The sequence below is a fragment of the Exophiala spinifera genome (assembly GCF_000836115.1).
Source record: "Exophiala spinifera strain CBS 89968 unplaced genomic scaffold supercont1.1, whole genome shotgun sequence".
Lineage (NCBI taxonomy): Eukaryota > Fungi > Ascomycota > Eurotiomycetes > Chaetothyriales > Herpotrichiellaceae > Exophiala > Exophiala spinifera.
In genome coordinates this window covers 3255262-3276695 of record NW_015622513.1, presented here as the reverse complement: position 1 = coordinate 3276695, position 21434 = coordinate 3255262, and the positions used below count along the sequence as shown (strand labels likewise).

Sequence of the window (21434 nt, the reverse complement as noted above, 5' to 3'; positions counted from 1 at the left end):
GATTGCTAGTTGAGGCGGTTCCAACGCTGAAGATGACAAAGACTATTTTTCCACAGTTTTATGGTCTCCGCTCTAAATACAATGTTCGGTCCATCCCATTGCTTTCATGCCTGTCATCTCATACGAGGCCCAATTTCATATCCACGTCATCCGAATGAAAGTCGTTGTAACCTCTGGCCTCTGATGTAAAGCCATGATAGAGATATTGATGCGGTTACCGTCGTCTTTCATTAGGAGAACGATGCGCCTACAGTGCCACAGCCGAGTCGTGCGCAACCAACGCAATAAGAGCAGCACCTAAACCACTGCCGTCCTTCGCAAGTCCAATCCGGATACGCTTCTCGTCTTCGCCGATACCCTCAATCTCCCTGAAAGCTTCGCGGATATACTCCTCGAAGCCTGGGTAATACTCAACCAAGCTGCCATCCACACCTACATCAACAATCTCGTCCTCCTGTAACTTATTTGTCGCGATAATTATACCAGCAAGCGCGACCGCACTCAAGCGAGCTGCTCTTTTACCTATGGCATGCACGAGCATCTTGACAGCTACACAGTCTTCTGTGGATGCTGCCCCAATGTTCAGCTCCTTCTCGAGAGTTTGCTTGGTGATTCGTAGATGATCGGATTGATCTTCCTCTACGATGGACAGGAACGACGTGTCGATGCCCCATTGCTTGAAAAGTGCACTGTCCTCTGCCACTGTCGTGGTACTCTTGATGTCATTGTCGTGCGATGTTGCGTCTTTGAACAGGGCGACGCCAGCGTCAGGATGTTGGTGGAGGCTCAACAGTGCCCGTCGTAGGATCTCGCCAAGGAACATGCCGGATACACGCTTTTCAAACATCTGGATTCCAGGATTCACAGACTCACGATCCAAATCTATGTCGAATTGGGTGGTGGGAAGCACTTTGAGACCGTTGTCAAAACTGCCCCATTCTGAGTTGATGACCATGAGACCGGTAGACTTTTCGTAGTTCGCGCCACCACCAGCTTCGTCAACCGCTTTCATCTTTTTGACGCGGTCCAACTTCTCCACGTACGCTCCGTTTGTGCCCGTGCCAAAAATGGCACCGATCAATGTCTTGGTCTTGCCAGGAGACGTGTACGACCTTGCCATCAAGGTGCCCACCGTATCGTTGACCAGTGCTGCGACCCTGACAGGAAGTTTCAGAGCGTCGATCTCTTTCTGCAGCAACTCGCAAACATCCATGCCAATAGCCTCTGGAATATCGAATCCTTTGGTCCACCTCATGAGCTTTCCCTTATTGATACCAATCTGGTTCACGGGAAAGCTGAATGTGAAGCCTAGGTCGAAAAAGTCCTGTTCGACCGGATTGTTGCGGTGCTTCGAGAAATGTTCTTCGTGGTGCGTTTTGAGGAATGCTTCTATCTGCTGAGCAAGGAAATGGAATAGGTCTTTGGCATGCGTAGCCTCCATCAAGGAACGCGGGACTGCGACTTTCGACTGCTGTAAAGAGAACGACTGGTTTCCATGCAGGGTGATTGAGCATACTCGGAAGTTGGTCCCTCCCAAGTCAACGGCCAGATAGACACCCTAAATATACTGTGTCAGTCGAGTCGCTACAGAGCTTCTCATCCTACCTTTTCCGTGCCATTGGGGACTGACGTGACATAGGTTGGAATCTGGCTCAAGGTGGCACCGTCATTCTCCAGACCTTCCTGCATCTCCCGGATGAATTCCTTTACACCCTTGTTCACATCTTCCTTGCTATACTCGAACTCCACGATCATACGCCGAGCCTCCGCCTCGAGAGCCATGTTGGTTAAGCCGTGTGTAACAGGCAATTCGGCAGAAAACAGCGACTTGGGTTTGCACTGTGTTCCCGGTTCTAGCTGTTCGTAATACGCCTCTTGCTTGTATACACTTTCGCCAAAGGGACTGAGGGTATTTATAGAAAGCTCAGGCTTCTCGAGAGGACGAGACGGTTGGGCGTCGCGTGACGAAAATAGCTGTACGAGGAGAAGTAACAGTAGCACCAGGCCAGAGGCAAGGTATAGGAGGGGGTCCCGCGACTTGGCCGACAGCTTGACTCGAGCTCTGTACAGTTCCGTGCCGGGGATGTAGCTGCACAACTTATGCCAGGCAGACTCCTGGTGCAGCGGTTCGTTGCTAGACGAGTGACGAGGCGCCAGGTTGGCTAAGTGCGCCCAACAGGCCTATATGATGGATACTGTGAGGGGCTCTGAGAAACAAGGTAAAAATGTCAAGAGGAGGGGCAAGACCAGTCAAAGGCCACGACAAGGCAAGCATAAGGTAGCATGGGTGGATGTGGTTCGTGGGTCGACAGGTAACGAGCGAGTCAACGACTGCGAGGCAAACCTGGAGGGAAGAGAATAGCGTGATGATGATGATGATGATGCACCAGGTATTGGCGACGTAGCCATTGATGAAGCAATGTTGGCGAGAAAGTGACCTCGGTGGCTTGAAAATGTGGTGGTTCATGAGGGTGGATGTTGTTGTGCTGCATCTGCGTTCCTCCGGAAGAGAGCACCTGCTTTACAACCAAGTAGGTGTGCTAAGTAGGTTGCACCAGGTATTGTAGGCATGAGCTCTAGGGAAGCTTTGGCCCAGCAGGGCTAGTGAGAATAGTGAGCCTACACTTAAAACGTGAGAGGCTGCACCTAGCGAACCTACCTTGGGTACCTAGAGTTAGGTACTTAATGTATACCTAAAGCTGAATTCCATTGGCGCCGGGTTGGTGAGAGCTCCAAGCTCCGTTTAGCTTCTGTTGACTGCCGTTCGGAGCCCGGGACCTCAGTTCATACAGGTACCTGAGGTACGCCAACACCTACAAAGGCCAAGTATCCGCCTAGACAGTCGTGACTTGATTCCAGCTCCATTCAGGATGTCTCAGAGACCTTGGTTTCCTTCCTACGCAGCACATGGCCTCGAAAGTTCACTTTGAAGCAGCCATCAAACATTGATATCCCATATGAAGGTCCACGGCATACTGCTCATGAAACACTTGTGCATTCAATAGACCGTTGTACCTAGTACTTCAAGAGCTGCTGTAGCTACATAGGATGCAAACCTCAACAGTTAACTTTGCGTGCAATCATTCCAACGCTTCTCCTTGCCTCGTTGCAAGCTATGCACCACAGGTAAATGTGCATCACATCATATTAAATAACGTGTTTCAATGTTCGGCATCGCTGCCATAAATGTATACTTTTCGTTGCCAATCGCACCCAAAATCGACTTACTCCACCGGCTGGCAAATCCCAGACATGTATCAATAACGCCTTCATTCTGTTCATTGCAAGTTCCTCAAAAGAGCATATCACTGGAATCATCGTCCAAAGCTGCCTTCTCCATCGACTCATAGTCGTCCAATGTCTTGCGTCTCTTGACTTCCATTGTTCGGTCATTCAGCTTTGTCATTTCCAGTCTGCTCGCGTCTGATGCATGGCTTCTCCCTCCCCACGAAAATCGCTTGATATAGCTCCCTCGACGTTGCGGTTTGGGCTCTGAGGTTGTCCGTCCAACGTATGACGAGGATGAGGAGGATGAGGATGAATCAGAGCTCGAGGAATATGATCGTTTGTCCGCCACTGGGTGCATTGGTTCATTGCGCTGTCCCTGTGATTGGCGGAGACCATTGGCCGCTTCATCTAACATAAAAGCATCGTTGTGGCCAGTATTGCTTGGGCTTGAATCAAAGGTCCATCCAGTACTGAAGAGTTTCATATCTGGGTCTGTTTCGTACATCATCTTCATCTCGAGCACGTCCTCCTCTCCCCGTGGAGCGACACTGGGCCTTCTCTTCCACATGTGCCACAGAAGGTGCTCGCCTCCAAGTGCTTCGGCTAGCGACGTATTTGAAGAGCTCTGTCTTAGATCACCAGACATGGATTCTATCGATTCTTGGCTGGGAGTGCTGTCGCTCGGATTGTGTTCTGAGTCGTGATATCCTGGATGTAGAGCTGTTTGAGATTCGAAGCAGGTTTGTTGGCACCATGTATATGGACGAAGACACTCGTCCTGCTTGCCGAAGGTCAGACCGCAGGGTTCTCCTTCGGACCATGCGTGGTGGTCTGCCTCATTTAGCCGACGCCATTTTCCATGAGACTCAACCCCCTCGACCAAAAAGAGGTCCTGCTCGTGCTGCATCAGCGGATGCATGCGGATGACATTCTGAGTAAGCCAATCAGTCCCACCAATAGAGTCTGACTCTTGGGCTACGAACTCGTCTGTCATAGGTTCATGGAATGCTGTAAGCATCGAAACATCACTCATCTGCGACGTGTTACCTGTACTGTGCCTACGGGGGCGGGGCATGCCTGAGTGACCGCAATGGCAAGAGGCTCCGTGAGCATCAATGGCCATGTTCTTGTACTTCCAGGTCTCAACGGATTCCGACACCGCTACACACTCCTGACTGTTGACGACTTGTGACGTGACTTCACGGTTGTAACTTGCACAGTAATTAGCCGGTTGGTCGACTGTTGCCTCAACATCCAAGAGGTCTCCAGCTGTGTTGTCCTCGTAGCCTAAATACTCTGGATCGTTGCTACGTGATGTATCATCTTGCAACATCAGAGCGCAACCTTGCGTATCTTGACCGCCCGAGTCGTGTACAAAGTCATTGTATGCCCGGGATGACCATAGCGAACGTAGAGCACGCTCACCGTTGCGGTCCCGAAGTCCCCGAGCAAGGGTTAGCCAAAGACTCTTGTGTAGGTTGGCGCCGACCTCGCCATCATCAGCACCACTGCGCTGCAGAGAGAAGGCGGCTAACCATCTAGTGATGGCTGGAATGAAGGGACACTGATCATCAAACAGTTGAGCATACTGATGGGTAAAGCAAGGCGGGGAGATGACGGCCAATGGAATTGACTCCAGCTCAGTGGCACGTGTAAAACCTGCTGAAGGTCTGACTGGCCGCGAAGAGATGCTGTTACGGATACCCATATCGAGCAGCATCAGAAAAGCTTCTCCATCCAATAACGAGGTGGATGGCGACTTCTCCCGTGGGCCCACGCTATCAAACGCAGCCACAGGCTCAGGATCAGCAGGCCGACGATCGACTTGAGGAATTCGACATTTCGTTTCATGGTCTGGCTTACCGGAAGAAAGCATTCTTAGCTCGAAATCCTGGGGAACCGAGGAATGCCGCTTAGACTGGGATCTATGACCGGTTTCGGAGTTTGGTATTTGAGTTTGTGGAAGCGCCTCTGCACTGTCCTGATGGGTAAAATGCAGTGCTATTTGAATTTCCTTGATGGATATAGCTGGAATCGTCTCCGGACAGGTGGCGGATTGGCCATCGTCATTCAGGGACTGCATATACCTCAGTAACGCTTAGGGGTACTGTCATGTAGGTCTACCTTCAACTCGAGTTGGAAGCTCAGCGCCCTGGAAGAGGCCACACTCTGATCGCTGTCATAACGCACAGGGGAGGCATCGTAGCCAAGTTGGTCCCACAGCTACGGTGGTTAGATTTGGGGAATGCTCTGCCAACCTCTTCGACAGTCTTACCTCAGCTTCAGCAACCCAGTCAGCAATAAATCTGCCGAAACTCTTGCGACTTGATGTGATGAGCGTTAAGTTCAAATCAAGAGCAAAGGAGATCCGGAAAAGACAAAGCAGACGCTTGGATCGCGGGCACCATGGAAGCAGATCATTTGGTGACGGGGAAGAGACCTGGCCTGAGACATGCACTGTCGTGTCGGTGTAAAGTCGAACATCTGAGCGGCGGTGTATGAAGACACTACCACCGAGATTCAACTCCTGCATCACTGCACTGGGACATGTCCTGTTTGTAGCGCTGTCGTGATGAGGTGAGATGTCGAGAGAAAGGAGGATGAGGATGTCCCTATTGAGCGCTGACTAACAAACTTTCTGCGGCACCCGATATTTTCCCGTGTCTTTGGTTGCGTCCCGCGTTCGCCTGCGGGTCTCGACGATAATTGTTCCATACTGGCTCATGTTGTTGTCGTCGATCGGGTTCTTACGAAAGGCAGAGCGAAAGAGTTTTGATTTTGTTGAGACAGTGAGTCACTGGCGTTGCTGGATATATTGCCTCGACCCAGCAGCTTCTTCCACCGAAATGCTGCAGCAATAATCCAGTTTCTACCAACGAACAGCACAGCACGCTTCCCAAGCGTAATGGCGTCGCCTCGAGTACTTCACCTCCCTAGAGCCCAGTCGCTGGCGCGAGCGTGCGCGCGTACAGCACTGGCTCCTCCTGGATCCGCCTCTCTACGCCCCTTTCACTCGACCACACCTCTTGGTACCGATGGGGTATTCAAGGCCCTTACAGAAATGCGTGTGCGGAAGCCGTGGATCGAGGCATTGCGAGAAAGAAGAGAGGCAAAAAAGAACCCAGTATCCACACCCGAGGAGACCGTGAAGCCAGACTTGACGCCGAAGCGCATGTCGGATAGCTATGTCAGCGTGGTGCTCCCGTTGTCCGTCAGTGATTCCCCAATGACGAATACTTGTTTCGCTTCCTCACTTACCAATGTTCTGCTGTCACCTGTAGAAAGATCCATGGATGCTTGACACATATGCGAATTACACCGGACAGATACGCACCGGTACATTGCTGATGGACCTTGACGCCTTGGCTGGGGTGGTCGCGTACAAACATACCGGAGAAGGTGTCACCACCGTCACAGCTGCCGTGGACAGGATCACCATCAAGAATCCCATCCGTGAGATATGTGACTTGCAGTTGAGCGGCCAGGTGTCTTTCGCGACTGGCAGGAGCAGCATGGAGGTGACTCTCCAGATTGCCAAAGCGCCAGAAGAAGGTCAAAAAGTTGCTCCCGAGGATGTCTTCATGACATGTGCTTTCACCATGGTGGCGCTGGACCCAAACACCAGGAAGCCCCTCAACATCGCTCCGTTGCAGGTGACCACGCCGGCCGAGAAGGCCCTCTTCGCCAAAGGTGAAGAGAACTACAAGAGGAAGAAGGCCTTGAAGTCGTCGCACATCCTCGCCAAAGCTCCCGACGCAGAAGAATCTTCCCTGATTCACAAAATGTGGACCGACTCTCTTGCTTACGCGGATACTCACAATCCCAAGAACCAGCCTCAGAATGTTCTTGCCATGTCCAAGACACAAATACACAGTACTCAGATTATGCAGCCTCAAATGCGCAACAGGCACAGTGAGTTTTTCCCGCTCCTTTCCCCCTCCATCTGGATCAAGATCCTGGACCCCCGTTTACTTACGAGTTTGTTTTTCTTCCCTCTCCCACAGACTTTATGATTTTCGGTGGATTCCTCCTCAAAACCACATTCGAGCTGGCCTTTACCTGTGCGGCTGCCTTTTCTCACACCCGACCAAGATTCATCAATCTCGATCCCAGCACATTCGAAGAGCCGGTGCCGGTAGGATCGGTTCTTTACGTTGCCGCAGGGGTGTCGTACACCGAAGCAGACCCCAGCGGTGGGACGCGCATCCAGGTCATGGTCCGGACACACGTGCGCCCAGTCGAACACCAAGACAAAGAACGCAAGTCGACCGGAACATTTTTCTACACCTTCTACACTCCGGCCGACGTCAGTGTCCTGCCACAGACTTATAGTGAATTTATGGGCTGGGTGGCAGGTCGGCGCCGAGCACAAAATTTGGCTGCCACCCTCGCGGCGGATCCCCATCAGTTGCTTACGAATTCTCAAACCGAGCCGTTGACGGAATAAGGCGGCGGCAGCGGTTCCGGGCTCGAAAAGCAGCGAAAATATTCATTCTACGATAACTTGTTAGCCCATCATTGCTACAGGTCAGGTGGACCTGCGAGATAGCTTTGTTAGCTCGTCATTGCTACAGGCAAGTTGGAAATGCGACAAGCATCTGCACCGGGTCCCAGCAGTCCCACAGCATGGCTCCTGATGTGTCTCCCACCGCCCCGAGGGCGAATCTCATTCCTCTCGATCAATGGGAATACAGGACTTTGTCGTGAGCTAGAACAGACTGGTGCCGTCTGGCTCGTGGATGCTTCGTTGTTCGCTCAAAAAGAGACAGCGGACAGATGGATGTTGCGGCCCTTTGAGCCAGGAAATTGTTCGCATCTGTAGTCAAACAGAGTATGTACGCGAACTACGGACAGTCGAAAGAGATGAGAGCGACTCAACAGTTTCTGATCAAGAGTGCTCCGCAAATGTATGATCAAGGAGTGAAGCTTCAACCGATCAAGCATGCATGGCAAGGGGAATACGCAGGCGCAGCCATGAAGCAGGAACCTACTTCGAAAATGGCGGCCGAGCTCAGACTTTTATTTACGAAACGTACCGATCAAGCTCTTGAATAAGCTCTGATCCTTGTTAGCTTGACCCTGATAACCCGTAAATTGAATGAGACGACCATATGTAGAGAAGTATAATGCCGAGCCACAATACACAAGGACAGTGGACATGGGATACCCCGTAAAAGTGAGCCGCAACCGTAGTGTGATCGGAAAGAAAAAACAAAAAGCCACCCCTCCTTGAGACACGGTCTTTACACCTTGACAAACAACCTCCAGCCAGCCCTTCGGATCCTCACGATAAGCACGAGCGTAGTGCCGGCGATACAAAACACGCCCGAAAAGACCTTGAGGCCCGTCCAGCCACCGCCGCCTCTCAAAATGGCGCCGTTGACGGGGTTCGTCGTGAGGCCGCCTACCGCCGTGACGAACAACACCACGCCGATCCGAAAGCCTATGTCGGCGAGGTTCATGGGCGAAATCGCCATGACCAGCTGCGCCAGCAACGACACGTACGCGGCGGACGAGAAACCGAAAAGCACCGCGAACGCGACGATGGCGCCGGCGCTCGAGTCCTCGGGCAGCCACAGACCCAGGATCCAGATGCCGGAGAGGTAAGACACGGCGACGAAGACGTTGTAGGGGCCGAACTTGTCGCTCGCGACTCCGGCGGACAGTCTGCCGAACAGCGACGCCGCGTTGAGGATGGGCAGGAGGTATTGAACCAGCTCCGGGTCCACGCCGGCCTCGAAGGCCTGGGCCGGCAGGTAGTTGATGGGGACGAAGAAGCCGTAGCTGAACCAGAACGCGGCCCCCGTGACGAGGAGGAAGTTCAGTTCGGTAAAGGGCTTGCGGAGCTGTGTGGCGCTCACCCTGTGCTGGTCCGGGCACGGACGGTCAAAGGGGCGTACGGTCAGGTTGGCTATCACCAGCAAGAAGAGCATGAGGAAGGCCGAGACGCGCATGGCCCAGCCGAAGCTGACTTCACGGATGAGGTGTGACACCATGATGGGGAACACGATGCCGCCGGCGCTCGAGCCTGTGAAAAGGACGCCGAACGCAGCGCCGTGGCGCTTGCTGAACCAACCCTGGACAGACGTGAATGCTAAAAGTCATAGAGAAGAACCCATCGTTAGCATACTAGCATGAGCTATCGCATTTCTCCCTTTTTGGCTTTCATCGCATGCATGTATGGACAAGATAGATGGACCCATTGATTGTGGAATGTGCTGGTGAAGTACCTTATTGAACAGAGCGAGACGCAAGCGTACCTGGTTGGAAGATTGCAGAAACTCCAATGGCAGAACATACACCCTGGGCCAGCAGGATTTGGTAATACTCCTTCCCCAACGAGGCCATCATGACTCCGAAGACGTGCAGAAAAGTCCCTCCTAGAAGAAGCCAGCGAGGACCATAGTGGTCGTAGATAACGCCGATGACAGGACCCTGAGTGCGGCGATTCGTTAGCAATGGAGATGTTTCTCGATGCAGATACGAATGACTACGGCGTCCAACAATGAGCTGAAACAAAGGAATCCCCAGATACATATGACTGTTGATGCTGGGCGAGGGGGAGGAGTGTGAGTGTGAATGTGAGTGTGAGCGACATCACATACCATGCCCATCATGAAAAAAATTTGCAACGACGGAATCCAGGAAATCGTGCTTGGAGAATACTGACTCAACAAGACATTCTGGTAGTATTCCTGGAAGACACCGATGCCTAAAGAAGAGGAAGTAGCAGTCTGTCAGTCTCACAGCACCATACTTGAAGCTTTCATGCCAGCAGCGTCTTTGAGCGATCATCGACGGGCTAGGTGGGCGACTAATTTTACGTACTGTTCAACCATCCGAAACTACAGAACGAAGTACACCAAGCACCGAGGACGACGAGCCATGCTGCCAATCCGCCGTTGGGTGACTCGCGTGCTGGTGGTTTCGGTTTGGCTTCCTCTGCAGACTTCTCGACATCTGTATACTGTGTCTCCGATTCAGGTGCAGGGGCAGAGCTCGTGTCAGGGGTAGATTTCTTCTCCTTGTGGGAAGATCTCGAATTTCGTATGTCCGTAGACTGGCCTTCAGATATTGACGCCGCCATAATGGAATCGATATCTCCAGTGATTGTAGGTGAGGGGTGCTTAGGACCAACCAAGGATGCGAAGAGCAGGACATGGTAGCTGCTCCTGCAGTACCGTGGCTGTACTTTTATACCTTCTGGGACCGTGTAATTTGACTCTCGCAGGACGGTGGACCACCGAGATATAGACCCGAGTTCGGCGCAATTTTGTGATGTTCCTGTTGATGGTACTCGTACGGACTAACGGTGCTGCTGGATAGAAGTAGTGGTAGTCACCGGTCTTGTACGGAGTTGCTCTGTGGGTCCTTCGGGCGCGGCCTTAAATTTCGCAGAGCAATCCCGGCTTCAACTTGTCGCCACACCGACAATTCACAGCGTTTCGACAACAATCCTGCAGGGAGGGGGAGGGGGGAGTTGCTGGGCGTTTGTAGATTGTCTTTTCTCATAGCGAGCATTTCATTCGTAAAAACTGGAAAACGATCCTTGTCCTTCGTACTGGTACCCCTGAACTAAGGTATCGCAGTTCGGCCAGTCATCACTATCGAGATCGAATCCCAAATCGCTAAAGTCCTGGGTGCTGGCGAGGAACTCGTCTGTCGGATTCGCATTAACAGGCACAGAAGTGCTTTGATGGGTCGAGTTCATGGACGGATCGACGCTGGAGTCAGTCTGCGAAGTACTCGAGTAGTTCCCATGTCGACTTCTACTTCTCAGAGACAACGCTTTCAACTTGAGGGCTTCCAGCACTGCCGATTTCGGTCCATACCCAGCCGTAGTCTCGTGCCACAGCTCCGTTGAAAACAGGGCATCTACTGCACGCCACGCTCTATCCGTACTCGGCCCGTCAGGCTTGATGCACAAATGCCACAACACATACATTGTGACGTGGTACTGCGGGTACGCCTTCGCCGCCCACGCGTACGGCTTCAGCAAGTCATCGCTTTTGACAATTCTCGGCTGCAGGAGCTCGAGGGCTTCTTGAAGGTTCTCTTCGGTTGCAAAATCTTCACTTCGCGGGCTTGAATGATGCCGTAACAAGCTCCACTGTTGGCGTGTGACGAAGTCGAGCTTTCGTAGCAGCCACGAGGCACAAAAGAGAGTCATGCGCTGCTGTGGAATGACGGGGTTGCAGTTTTTCAAGCGCTCTTGGATGCGTTCCCTGCTTTGATCCATGACGCTTTTCCGCACATCTTCGCTGGGTGCTGACTCTGGAGACGAATACGATGATGTAGCGAGGGAGGCCAGTCTCTGTGCAGTCTTGACCAATTCGATATTGATTAGGTCGAAGGTCATGCCTGTCCAACATTTCTTTTCTGGCGGGAGTTCTTTCATGTCAGGATAAAGGTCCGTGTCATCGACGTTCAGAGGCAATTGGACATCGCACGACAGTAGGAGATACTCGGTGCTTTGGAGACCATAGTCTTCCCCTGCACGGCCGTCTCGACTCAGCAGATGCCACCATAAACGCCGTCGGATTTCGGACTGGAACGGTGACAGGCCTAGCTGAGCACCATCCCGATGTATGCCTATTGACTGAGCTAGACGGATGGCCAGACTGTTGAGTACCCAGATACCCCTGCCCCGATTATTGACACGAAGTGCTGCCTTGAAGGGCGTTAGTACATGATCGTCGACCCATAAGAAAGACCGAAAGTGCATACCAGATATATTGCCAATGCACGAAGTGATGTCACGGTTGGTCGATCTAGATAGTCAGCTTGTGCGAGGGCTTGTTCTAAACCAACCTTGAAATTGAGAAGATGAGGAGCTCTTTCGCCCCCTAAAATTGCATAAGCTTCTGTGTCGTCGAGAGCTACCAACGCACAATAGTAGATGGCAAAACAAAGCGCATGGTTCTCCAAAGGCGATTCGTTCGGTTTGTCGATGGCTAAAAACACCCTGGCCTCATCGGTAGGAATATGCAGCAACTTTTGACAAGCATGACAATCTACGTTGTTGAGGTAGACATTCCATAATTTCATAGCCACTAGTTTGGGCGGGTGGAAGGTGGTTGGTGTTTGCGCAAAAAAAGGAGACGAAATTATACCAAGTGGACTGAACGGAGAGATTGATGGGTGCTCAGTACGAGGAGTTGTCGCTGTAGCTTGGGCTGTCAGGGCAGAACCAATGTGTTGTTCCTATGATGGGCTCCGTGAGCATAAACGGTATGGTCAAGAAGTGGTGCATCGCGAGCCTGCAATGAAAGATACAGACATTGTAGAAAACTCACCTCTTCCAGGACCCTTGATAAGAGAATCTCATTGAAATACTGACTAGATGACCCCTTGTGGACAAGAATATCATCCCTTGTCATTCCCCTAGACGCCGAAGAGTGCATACCAGGAGTGGTGACTGTGCTGTCGGAAGCCGGCGCACTTGACGTTGCTGCAGATGAGGCTTGATTTCGTGCAATCGTGAGAGACTTCTCAAGGCTGGAGACCCGCGATGCCATCTCCTCCATCATGGTCATCTTGGTCCTCCTGGTCCTGGGACCTGCAGGCGGGTAATAGCATTGCTTATCTGACCGAGTGCATGCTGTACATGGGAGTTTCTTGTCGCATCGAATCTTTTTGCGGTTGCAACTGATGCATGAGCGGAGGTTCGAGGTTAGACGACCGCCTTGCTCAGCGTTGCGGTGATCTAAAACCGCACCATCTGCATCCGTGTCCATGTCCATAATCATTCTGGAACGACGGCCATGGTTCGGACAGAGCCACTATATCTTCTCGCAGCAGGTGGCTAATGGTGGACATGGATGAATGAACTGGAATGGAGAGTCTCTGCGGCGTCCGCGGGCCCGAGATGGTTCGGTGTGGTTTCCTTTCTTGGTAAGGACTCGTCACGGCGTCGGCCCTAAAATTCGGGCGTCTAAACACAAAACACCCAACTTGACCTCCGAAGTGCCTAGGAACCTACGTAGGTAGCGATTTATGCATGGAAGACAACACATTGTTGATGCTTCTACTTCTCATCTACCGAAGACCTTGGTTTCTTAACTTCGTGTGCTAAGACGCCGTCGACGATAGAAACGGGAGGATATTTGAACCCATGATCTAGGTGACCGAGATGAGGTACATGAGGCTCGGTGAACAGAACGGCATTATGAGGATGGGCAAGTTTCCTTTGGAGAAATTCGCCGAAGCGTTTGATGTCTGTTCAAAGATGAGTGGACAGTGATTGCAAGTGATCATTGCACCATAGATGGACGAGGGTTGATGAGGATACCATACTCGGTCTTGCAAGTTTGGTCGCAGATCCCAAGATTGATTGATAGTGGTAGGTACCTAGGTAGGTTGGTAAATAGATGGACTTGAGCAGATGATAAATGTTTCTCCCCTCTCATGGGTGTTTCGTTACATGTTCGCTCACATAGCATATGAGCCGTATCCCACGTAGTGCGACGAACACATCGAAATCAGTTTCAATCGTCAGCCAGTATCGAGGTCACATTGGTGCCAAAGCCGTGACGCGACATTGAAGTAGTTGACAGAAATCCGCGGCCCTTTCGCAATGTAAAACTGTTAGACGAGAACTTTCGAAATCCCGCTCCGAACGTGATGCGAGACATGTCGACTGAGCGAATGGCATGCTTGACCATCCACCAAAAATTGGTGGAGGTGTACGAAATGGAGTACTCCATAGTCGTGTCGTATGTGGAAATGACCTTCTTTTCAAGCGTTGGGTTGAATTCAATAGTCCATCGAACACAAGAAATCGTCTTCTTCTTTCTCAGCTTTGTTCTCGTCCTCTTTCAATCATCATATCGTCGACTCTTCCGTCGTCTCTGCCGATCCGGATCTCTGCCGTCTCTCTGTTTTCGTCTTGTCCTCTCATCGTCAGTGTCCATGGGCGGATACCCTTCTGGCGGCGCACTCATCCTATTGCGTCTTCTCGACGGCACTGCACCAACCAAGGGAGGCGACATCCCACCGCCGCCATTCGCCTGTGATGCATCCTGCCTCCTGGACCGTCTCTTCTCATGCTTGACATTCGGCGGCCTCAGGTCTGTCACGTAATCATACACCCTGGGGCTTTGCCTCAGCAAAACCAGCTCGGTCTCAGTCAACCTCGCCTCTGGGATTTTATCCTGTCCGGCTTTCTTACCCCCCTTTCCGCCTCTGTCCGTCCACACGACCATTAACCCATCGCCTCCATTACTCGGTACGTGCTCCGTGTCAAAAGTCCAGTCCCGTAACGCAGGCGGATCATAGACACCTCTATCCTGCACGCCTGGGCCCTGCAGTCCCAGCCTCGCACGCACACTCGCATGGATGTACTCGTTCGTATTCCTCAACCTCTTCTCCGTCGTCCTCCCGTCCGGATCGACGCGATAATACGCTCCCGGCGTTCTCGTCTTTGCGCCCGCAAGTGAATACAGACCCGTGAGGCTGTTGTAAATCTCTCCCCAGCCCCACCATCTCGTCTTCTGGCCCGTACTCTTGTAATACGCTTTGTTCTCGTCCCACTGCGCCATTAGAAAGTCCGGTCGAAAATCCAGAAATGGCTCCAACTTGCTCATCATCCACGCGAGTGTGATGTTTGCGAGTTGCTGGTCGTCGTACCCTCCGCCGACGTTACTGTGCACCCCGGGGAACCAGCACTGCACAAGGTTTGTCCGGTCGGCGTCCCGCTTCTCCCACACGGCTGGCGCAAACGGTCCCCTCCGCTCGTCCAGCGCGAGGGCCTGGAAAGCGTTCTCCACGCACGGGCTTAGCCTCGTGTCGTAGAAGTCGTACTTGTGCAGCCCCCTGGCCTGCAGCCCCAGAGACTCGAGCCACCCGATGCGCGGGATGCCCAAGCTGCCCACCGTGTCCCAGCAGCAGACGGCCTTGATGGGAACGTTGACGGTTGTGAGGCCTCGCCGGACCAGTTCGTGCACGTAATCCTTGTTAAACGGCCCTTTGTTGGGGAACGGCGTGTCCGGGAACCTGGAGACGTATCGCTGGTCCATCCGGTGTTCCCAGTCCTCAAAGATCTCGTTGAAGGACGGCATGCCCGCGCGCGTGAGCAGGCCCAAGTCGCCTATCATCCCGCCGACACTTCGGGCGGTGAAGGCGCCCCTGGAGAAGCCGATTAGGAAGATCTCGTCGCCCGGTCTCCAGTTGATGGCGATGTACGTGTAGGCTTCGCGCATGTTTTCCTTCAGGCCCATGCCCGTCGCTCCGCCGACCGCGCGCGACGCGGCGCCTCCGCTCGTGCCCACGCCAGCCTGGTAGTTGACGATCTGGGGGATGCCGTCGCGCGACGTGTCCTTGATCGCCCACCCGATGCGGCTCACGTTCGAGGGCGGCTGTTTCGTACCGTTGCGCAGGATCCCGTTGTCCGCGTCCAGCCACGTGCCGTCACACGTAACGATGAGTCGTTTGCGCGGGCCCTGTAGAGGTCGCTCGAGCGTACCTGGCATTGGACCTAGCGTCGACGATAGTGGAGGAGGTTCGAACCGCGATGGAGGTCTACTGGTGGGTGCGACGCTCATCGGAGGGGGCGGCGGAGGGTGTGCGAACACCGCAGAGCCATGTGCGCTGGTAGGGTACCCTGGCCCAGGAACCGGCGGTGCAAGGCCGCTGGCGACCGAGGATCGTGCGTTTGGAGGAGGGCGCGACATTACTGTCAGTGGATCAACCACCAAGTCCTCCCTTGGGTGATCGTGGTCTGTGCAGAGGATGGAGATGATGAGATCGTGCGCGCTAGGTCATGATACGCACAGCTGAGAGCGCTGTATACGATTCCCCGGCCGTCGTGTCTGTGCGTGATATTCTCTCTTCTTTTCCCTATGTTAAGCAATTGTCGAGCGCAGACAAGGCCGCCGTCGTCCAGAAATAGGCTTTTGCTGTGGCGCTTCCATCGACTCGGGCTGTTTACTGAGGGGTGCACAACATTGGCCGATCGAGGCGCGTAAAGAACATGCAGAAACGAAGACACAAGAAGGTGCAAGAGAAAAAGGGACGATGAGATTCATTGTAGGAAGCAGGATGGATTTGCGACACGAAGCACGAGTACAGGCGACTATTGATTGAATGGCTTCTTCCCAAGTCATCATCCCCAGCCTGCACCAGCCTGCGACTTCTAACATACTAGCAATCTATCGTCTGGTGACCCCCACCACGACCAGCACCAATCATCCTGTCGCAGGACGAGGCTAAGGTTCTACTCAAATCATAATCCCAGCCTCCTCGCAACCTCATCGTCCCTCTTGGTCTCTTTTCTGCTCGGCGCCGGACATGTCATCAACACCAAGAATCTGCACTGCGAAGTCGTTCATGCAGAGTGGCTGGTGGCGCTCTCGCTTAATCAACACTTTATGCATGCCCGAACTTTGTACTCCGTACCCGCGTCTGTCCGAAAGCCTTTTACTCCTGCTAATCTGAACACACTCGCCCTCAAAGCCCTTCCCACTGTGTCAGTGCCGATCGTCGCCCAAAGGCATCTTGCTGAGCGCGACTCCTGTTATCTTGTGGAATGTCGCTGCTAGGCTGGAGAATAAGTCATGTACAGGCCTATCGGACAGGGATTGAAATCTTCAAACCACTCCAGATGGCTGTCAGTGCTGCTCATGGTCAAGCTAATCAAGCCTGGTACACACAGCGACGAGCCGACGGTGTAAGCATTGCCCGGCTGCATGCTCACTGAACAGGGAAACCCGTGTGGATTTGCTTGAAGCGGTTGGTGGTTGAACGTGGTGGTACCGGCAATCGCCCCGTTCCCGAGGGCTGAAAGCGAGAAATGGAACGTGCCAAACCCGATCAATTTGAAGTAAGAGGTGCTGAGTTGATTCTGTTGAGGGAACAGAAATTGCCATGTGCACATCTGGCCCGAACGTTCCTCTGGAACATCAAAATTGAAAATGACAGACATATCATTGGCGCTGATATTCGGTGTAAGTGTATTCGGATAGGCCTTATCGGGATGACTTGACGAGATTGGGATCATCAGGTGAGGATAGTCAAAGCCAGGGAGTGGTGGTAGGGTCTCAGGACAAGCTAGACTCGACTCGACGTCTCGACTGGAGGCAGCGGTGTCGAGAGCTGGGAGAGCGACGATGCTCCTGCAGAGGCTTGTCAACAAGAGGAACACGAGATGCATGTTGGCGATACAGGAGATACGGGAACAGCAGCAACGGTTGACAAGTTCCAAGATCCAAGATCCAAGATCGCAGAGAGTGGGCGCCTGCTGAGGCAGCTTGGTATAAAAGAGTATGTCTTTGGAGCTCACAAGATCAGAAGAAGCAAGCCATGCTCAAATATGTCTTGCGAGGAAGGAACCACGCGGGATAAACAACAGCAAGAACAATGGTCATTCGTACCACCAGCAATGGCAGCGGCTGTGGACGATTTGGAAGCGCTGGCATCTGCATGGCAATGATCTATCCATGGCGCTGGATCTTTGACAGCATGGTCAGACAAAGTGCTTCATTTTCTTTTGCATTGTTCGCGATCCTGTCATTTTGCTGGCTCTGTCTGGGTCATCGGTACAATGAACCGAGAACATTGTCAATCAGAAGAACCTCCCTCGTGCAGTTCCCATCACATGCAATAGATCCATGAGACTCCGAACGCCAGCAGCCTATTTGCAATGTCAACTGTTCAAAATTTCACCCAGGGAAATCCCCTAGATTGTGCAGACTGATGTCCATCCGATCCCGAACACTCGGGCTTTCGTCCTCTTGCGAAGCTGCTTGCGCGGACCCTGCTACTGCATCGTGACCGAAAGAAACTGATCCGTTGACTTGAATGGCCGATTTTCGCGCCTCGCCGTTTGCCGCTGGCACCACCTTGCCTTGTTCTGTGACAACAGCTCCATTGGTGGCCATATTAATTTGATCCTCTCCTGCCACGCCCTGTGCGACAGCTCGTCGCGCCTCATCCATGACTTTAAGACGCCGGGTTTGTCCTCGGACTCTCTCCAGATGATCAAAATAGCTTTGGTTAACTGGAGTAATGTAGGAGCCACAGAAGACGCCGACCTCAAAGTCAGAAGGCGCATCGTGACTGTGAGCTTCTCTCGCCGCATCCACGCACGCAGCCTTCAAGTCGGCCAATGTTTGGAAAATGACACTGTCTGCCCCAATGTGCTTGGCGATCGCCTCGGCCCCGTGGTGGTTGTGTGCAACCAGCTCGAAAGGTGATGCCAAATCGATCCCGTAGATGTGGGCATGGGTGATGGGAGGTGCACAGCTGGCAAAGTGGACCTTTTTGGCGCCTGCTTCTCGTGCCATGGTTACAATTTCTCGACTCGTTGTACCTCGCACAATGCTGTCGTCCACTAAAAGAACATTGCGATCCTTGAACTCCATGGCCATCGCGTTCAATTTGCGCCTCACTCCTTTCTGCCTTGCTTTCTGCTCGGGCATGATGAAGGTGCGGAAAACGTATCTGTTCTTGACAAATCCTTGACAGTATTCCTTGTCTAACGCTTTGGCCACCACAGCTGCTGACGTGACTGACGTCTCTGGAATGGGGATGACCACGTCAATGTCAGCCAGATCTTGAGCACTAAGCACTCTTTTGACCTCCTCGGCGAGTCGGGATCCCATGTGCTGTCGGCTGCGGTGCACACTGATACCGTCCATGACTGAATCTGGTCGTGCAAAATACACATATTCAAATATGTCGGGAGCATATGATTTTCTCTCTTGCACTTGTCGAAAGTGAGGCGCATGGCCCTTCTGGACGATGACGGCCTCGCCGGGGAGGACATCCCGGATAACATCAAATCCCAGTTGAACAAGGGCAACCGACTCGGAAGCCATCATGTAGTCTTTTCCATGACCGTCCACTGAATCTCTCGAGCCAATTACCAACGGTCGAATGCCATAAGAATCGCGGAAGCCAATCAGTCCATAGCCAGCGATCATGGCCGTACACGCCCAGCCTCCTTGACATTTATCATACATCCTGCTCAATGCTGCAAAAACATCGTCATTATTTACTCGTGCCTTTCCGGTCTCGTTGAGTTCGTTAGCGAATATGTTCAACATCAACTCGCTGTCGCTGTCAGTGTTGATGTGCCTATAAGCCTCCCTATCGAGATATCTTTTCAGCTCCGGGGCGTTGATAAGGTTGCCGTTGTGTGCCAGGCAGAGGCCGTACGGGCTGTTGACGTAGAACGGCTGAGCCTCTGCGTTTGCGCTGCTTCCTGCGGTGGGGTATCTCAGGTGCCCTAGGCCCATGAACCCTGGGAGGTCAATGACTCTTGAACCATCGTGGAAGACCTTTGCCGCCATTCCATTTCCCTTGCACTGATATATTCTTCCACCCGATGCGCAGGTAGCGATTCCGCAAGCATCTTGACCACGGTGTTGAAGGAGGTATAGGGCTTCGTGTAAGTCGACTGCGGCGGATGTCGACGCCGAATTGGCGAGGATTAACGCAAGAATGCCACACATGTTCAATGAAAACTAGGACGACTATAACACAGTCAGTTCGGCCCGTGTAAGGATTTTGATATGCATGTGCGCCGCAAATGCCAGATCAGTCCAAAATGGTTGTTCCACAAAAATGTTCAGTAGTCTAACATCTAAAAAATAAAATGGGATCATCCCATAGGCAAGGAGGGAAGAGAGGGTGAGAGACGCGCACGTACTTATAGCATGTCAAAAGGTAAAACAAATCGTGGGAGTAACTGCCAACAGCGATCACGGAAAGACTGTTCCCTTAGTCTGGACTCGAGACTCGGTGCGCTTTGGACCGTGATCAGTAAAGGTCGTCTAAGAGGAAGCGCAGAGGCCTTTTGGAATATGGTGCTGCAATCCGCTGGTGTATGAGGTCTCGGGGAGGCGCAGAGACATCATGTTGAAAAGATTAGAGGAGGGTAAGTTCTTGAACCTTGCACTGGGGCGTCTTCTGGAGCAGAGCCGGCGACCAGACGACGACGGACGGCGGCAGTGGTTGACTATCCGCAATTCTCTGCTTGTCAGTGGTTGGCGAGAATTTTCTGTCAAAACACCAGGCGAAAATCTTTAACCCCACTGTCGCTATCGCTTATCGGCGTCTTCACCCGTCTCGGAGAGTGCAAGGAAGGTAATCCGAGATTCCGTCGGATTATTGTATTTCCGATTAAAGGGGCTGCCTCAGCCTTGTAGACCAACAACACCTCAATGCTTCGGCGGTATAGCTGCGTCTACACAGGTGGGCCTACAAAGCAGCTTGGATTGCAACATACTTCTGAAACATGTTTGCTGTACTGGACATCGGTGCCTCTTGTTTGCTTTGTGTCTCTGGTCGGGAGATCCGGGAATTCATCCAGCTTGACTTAGATCTACCAGACGAGAACAAATGTCATTTTCGTGTTACAAGGAACAGAGGAAATACTGCATGGGCTTCATGGTACAATGCATCTTTGTTATCGAACTGTCTGAGGGAGTTCTTAGCAAATTCAAGGAATGAGAGGCTTGTACATGTCTTGACACACAACCTCTGTCGATTGCCAGATACTGGCCAGGCGCAAGCCTAAGGCAATCGCGGGCATGCAAAGACAGATAGTACAGCACTACCATGCAGATTTCACTGTAACAATACCTGTTCCTCTCCTCTTCACGCAGGAATTTGCTTTGTCAATGTGGCGCGTCCATGCTCACTCGTTGAAATTGTTTGGCAGTCTCTCGCAGGATTTCTTTGATGCAATCGTCCCCTCCCGCTGAACTTCCTGACCTGGTGACATCTCTGTCTGTTTCATGGTCCAAGATTATTGTGTTCAGCGTGGGTTACTGTGCTCGTTGGCCCATACTGTCAGCATCACAAGGCCGTTGTATGAGCTGGACCTCCAACCCCCCTTCTTTTGGCTTGAGGTAGACAACTGACTTGGACAGGGTTTTCCATATCGGTCGAACGCATAGGCACTCCTCTCCGCATATCACATCCAGATACTTTTCGCAGAAAAGCGTGAGAAGGCCCTCGTGACCACACAAACCAACGGTACATCTTTTGCGTGATATCCAGCCCTCACTTGCCTGCAAAGGCAGCATATCTCAGCACGCGAAGATTCATCAATTTTCTGCCACTGACCTGAGTATTCAGATTTCGTTGAACATTTTGAGAAGAACAAAACACACCCTTCCGAACAACTCCACACAAAAGCATATCCATTGGGCCCTTTGCCGCGGACTTACGGTATACCCTTCTGCATCTCAGGTCGAGTTGTG

At 52.4% G+C, this 21434-nt stretch overlaps 8 protein-coding genes across 8 annotated transcripts; 1 reads left to right on the top strand and 7 right to left on the bottom strand.

Annotated features, from left to right (window-relative positions):
- Positions 1-247: 247 nt before the first annotated feature.
- Positions 248-1782, bottom strand: PV08_01214 (uncharacterized protein; the record flags this gene model as incomplete). Its single annotated transcript, XM_016375578.1, has 2 exons — positions 248-1558; positions 1606-1782. 2 exons carry the CDS (start codon positions 1780-1782, stop codon positions 248-250), a joined length of 1488 nt encoding a protein of 495 aa, XP_016240854.1.
- A 1510-nt stretch (positions 1783-3292) lies between these two features.
- On the bottom strand, positions 3293-5761 carry PV08_01213 (uncharacterized protein; the record flags this gene model as incomplete). The annotated part of the gene is made up of 3 exons (XM_016375577.1): positions 3293-5305; positions 5353-5451; positions 5504-5761. The coding sequence occupies 3 exons, from the start codon at positions 5759-5761 to the stop codon at positions 3293-3295; spliced, it is 2370 nt and encodes a 789-aa protein (XP_016240853.1).
- Positions 5762-6133: 372 nt separating this feature from the next.
- PV08_01212 (uncharacterized protein) lies at positions 6134-7675 on the top strand (the record flags this gene model as incomplete). Its single annotated transcript, XM_016375576.1, has 3 exons — positions 6134-6439; positions 6510-7140; positions 7233-7675. The coding sequence occupies 3 exons, from the start codon at positions 6134-6136 to the stop codon at positions 7673-7675; spliced, it is 1380 nt and encodes a 459-aa protein (XP_016240852.1).
- A 796-nt stretch (positions 7676-8471) lies between these two features.
- On the bottom strand, positions 8472-10315 carry PV08_01211 (uncharacterized protein; the record flags this gene model as incomplete). Its single annotated transcript, XM_016375575.1, has 4 exons — positions 8472-9322; positions 9489-9663; positions 9834-9940; positions 10057-10315. The coding sequence occupies 4 exons, from the start codon at positions 10313-10315 to the stop codon at positions 8472-8474; spliced, it is 1392 nt and encodes a 463-aa protein (XP_016240851.1).
- Positions 10316-10750: 435 nt separating this feature from the next.
- PV08_01210 (uncharacterized protein) lies at positions 10751-12971 on the bottom strand (the record flags this gene model as incomplete). The annotated part of the gene is made up of 3 exons (XM_016375574.1): positions 10751-11899; positions 11956-12432; positions 12525-12971. The coding sequence occupies 3 exons, from the start codon at positions 12969-12971 to the stop codon at positions 10751-10753; spliced, it is 2073 nt and encodes a 690-aa protein (XP_016240850.1).
- Positions 12972-14045: 1074 nt separating this feature from the next.
- PV08_01209 (uncharacterized protein) lies at positions 14046-15899 on the bottom strand (the record flags this gene model as incomplete). Its single annotated transcript, XM_016375573.1, has 1 exon — positions 14046-15899. The coding sequence occupies one exon, from the start codon at positions 15897-15899 to the stop codon at positions 14046-14048; it is 1854 nt and encodes a 617-aa protein (XP_016240849.1).
- Positions 15900-16762: 863 nt separating this feature from the next.
- On the bottom strand, positions 16763-17377 carry PV08_01208 (uncharacterized protein; the record flags this gene model as incomplete). The annotated part of the gene is made up of 1 exon (XM_016375572.1): positions 16763-17377. The coding sequence occupies one exon, from the start codon at positions 17375-17377 to the stop codon at positions 16763-16765; it is 615 nt and encodes a 204-aa protein (XP_016240848.1).
- Positions 17378-17885: 508 nt separating this feature from the next.
- On the bottom strand, positions 17886-19679 carry PV08_01207 (amidophosphoribosyltransferase; the record flags this gene model as incomplete). The annotated part of the gene is made up of 1 exon (XM_016375571.1): positions 17886-19679. The coding sequence occupies one exon, from the start codon at positions 19677-19679 to the stop codon at positions 17886-17888; it is 1794 nt and encodes a 597-aa protein (XP_016240847.1).
- Between the last annotated feature and the right edge of the window lie 1755 nt (positions 19680-21434).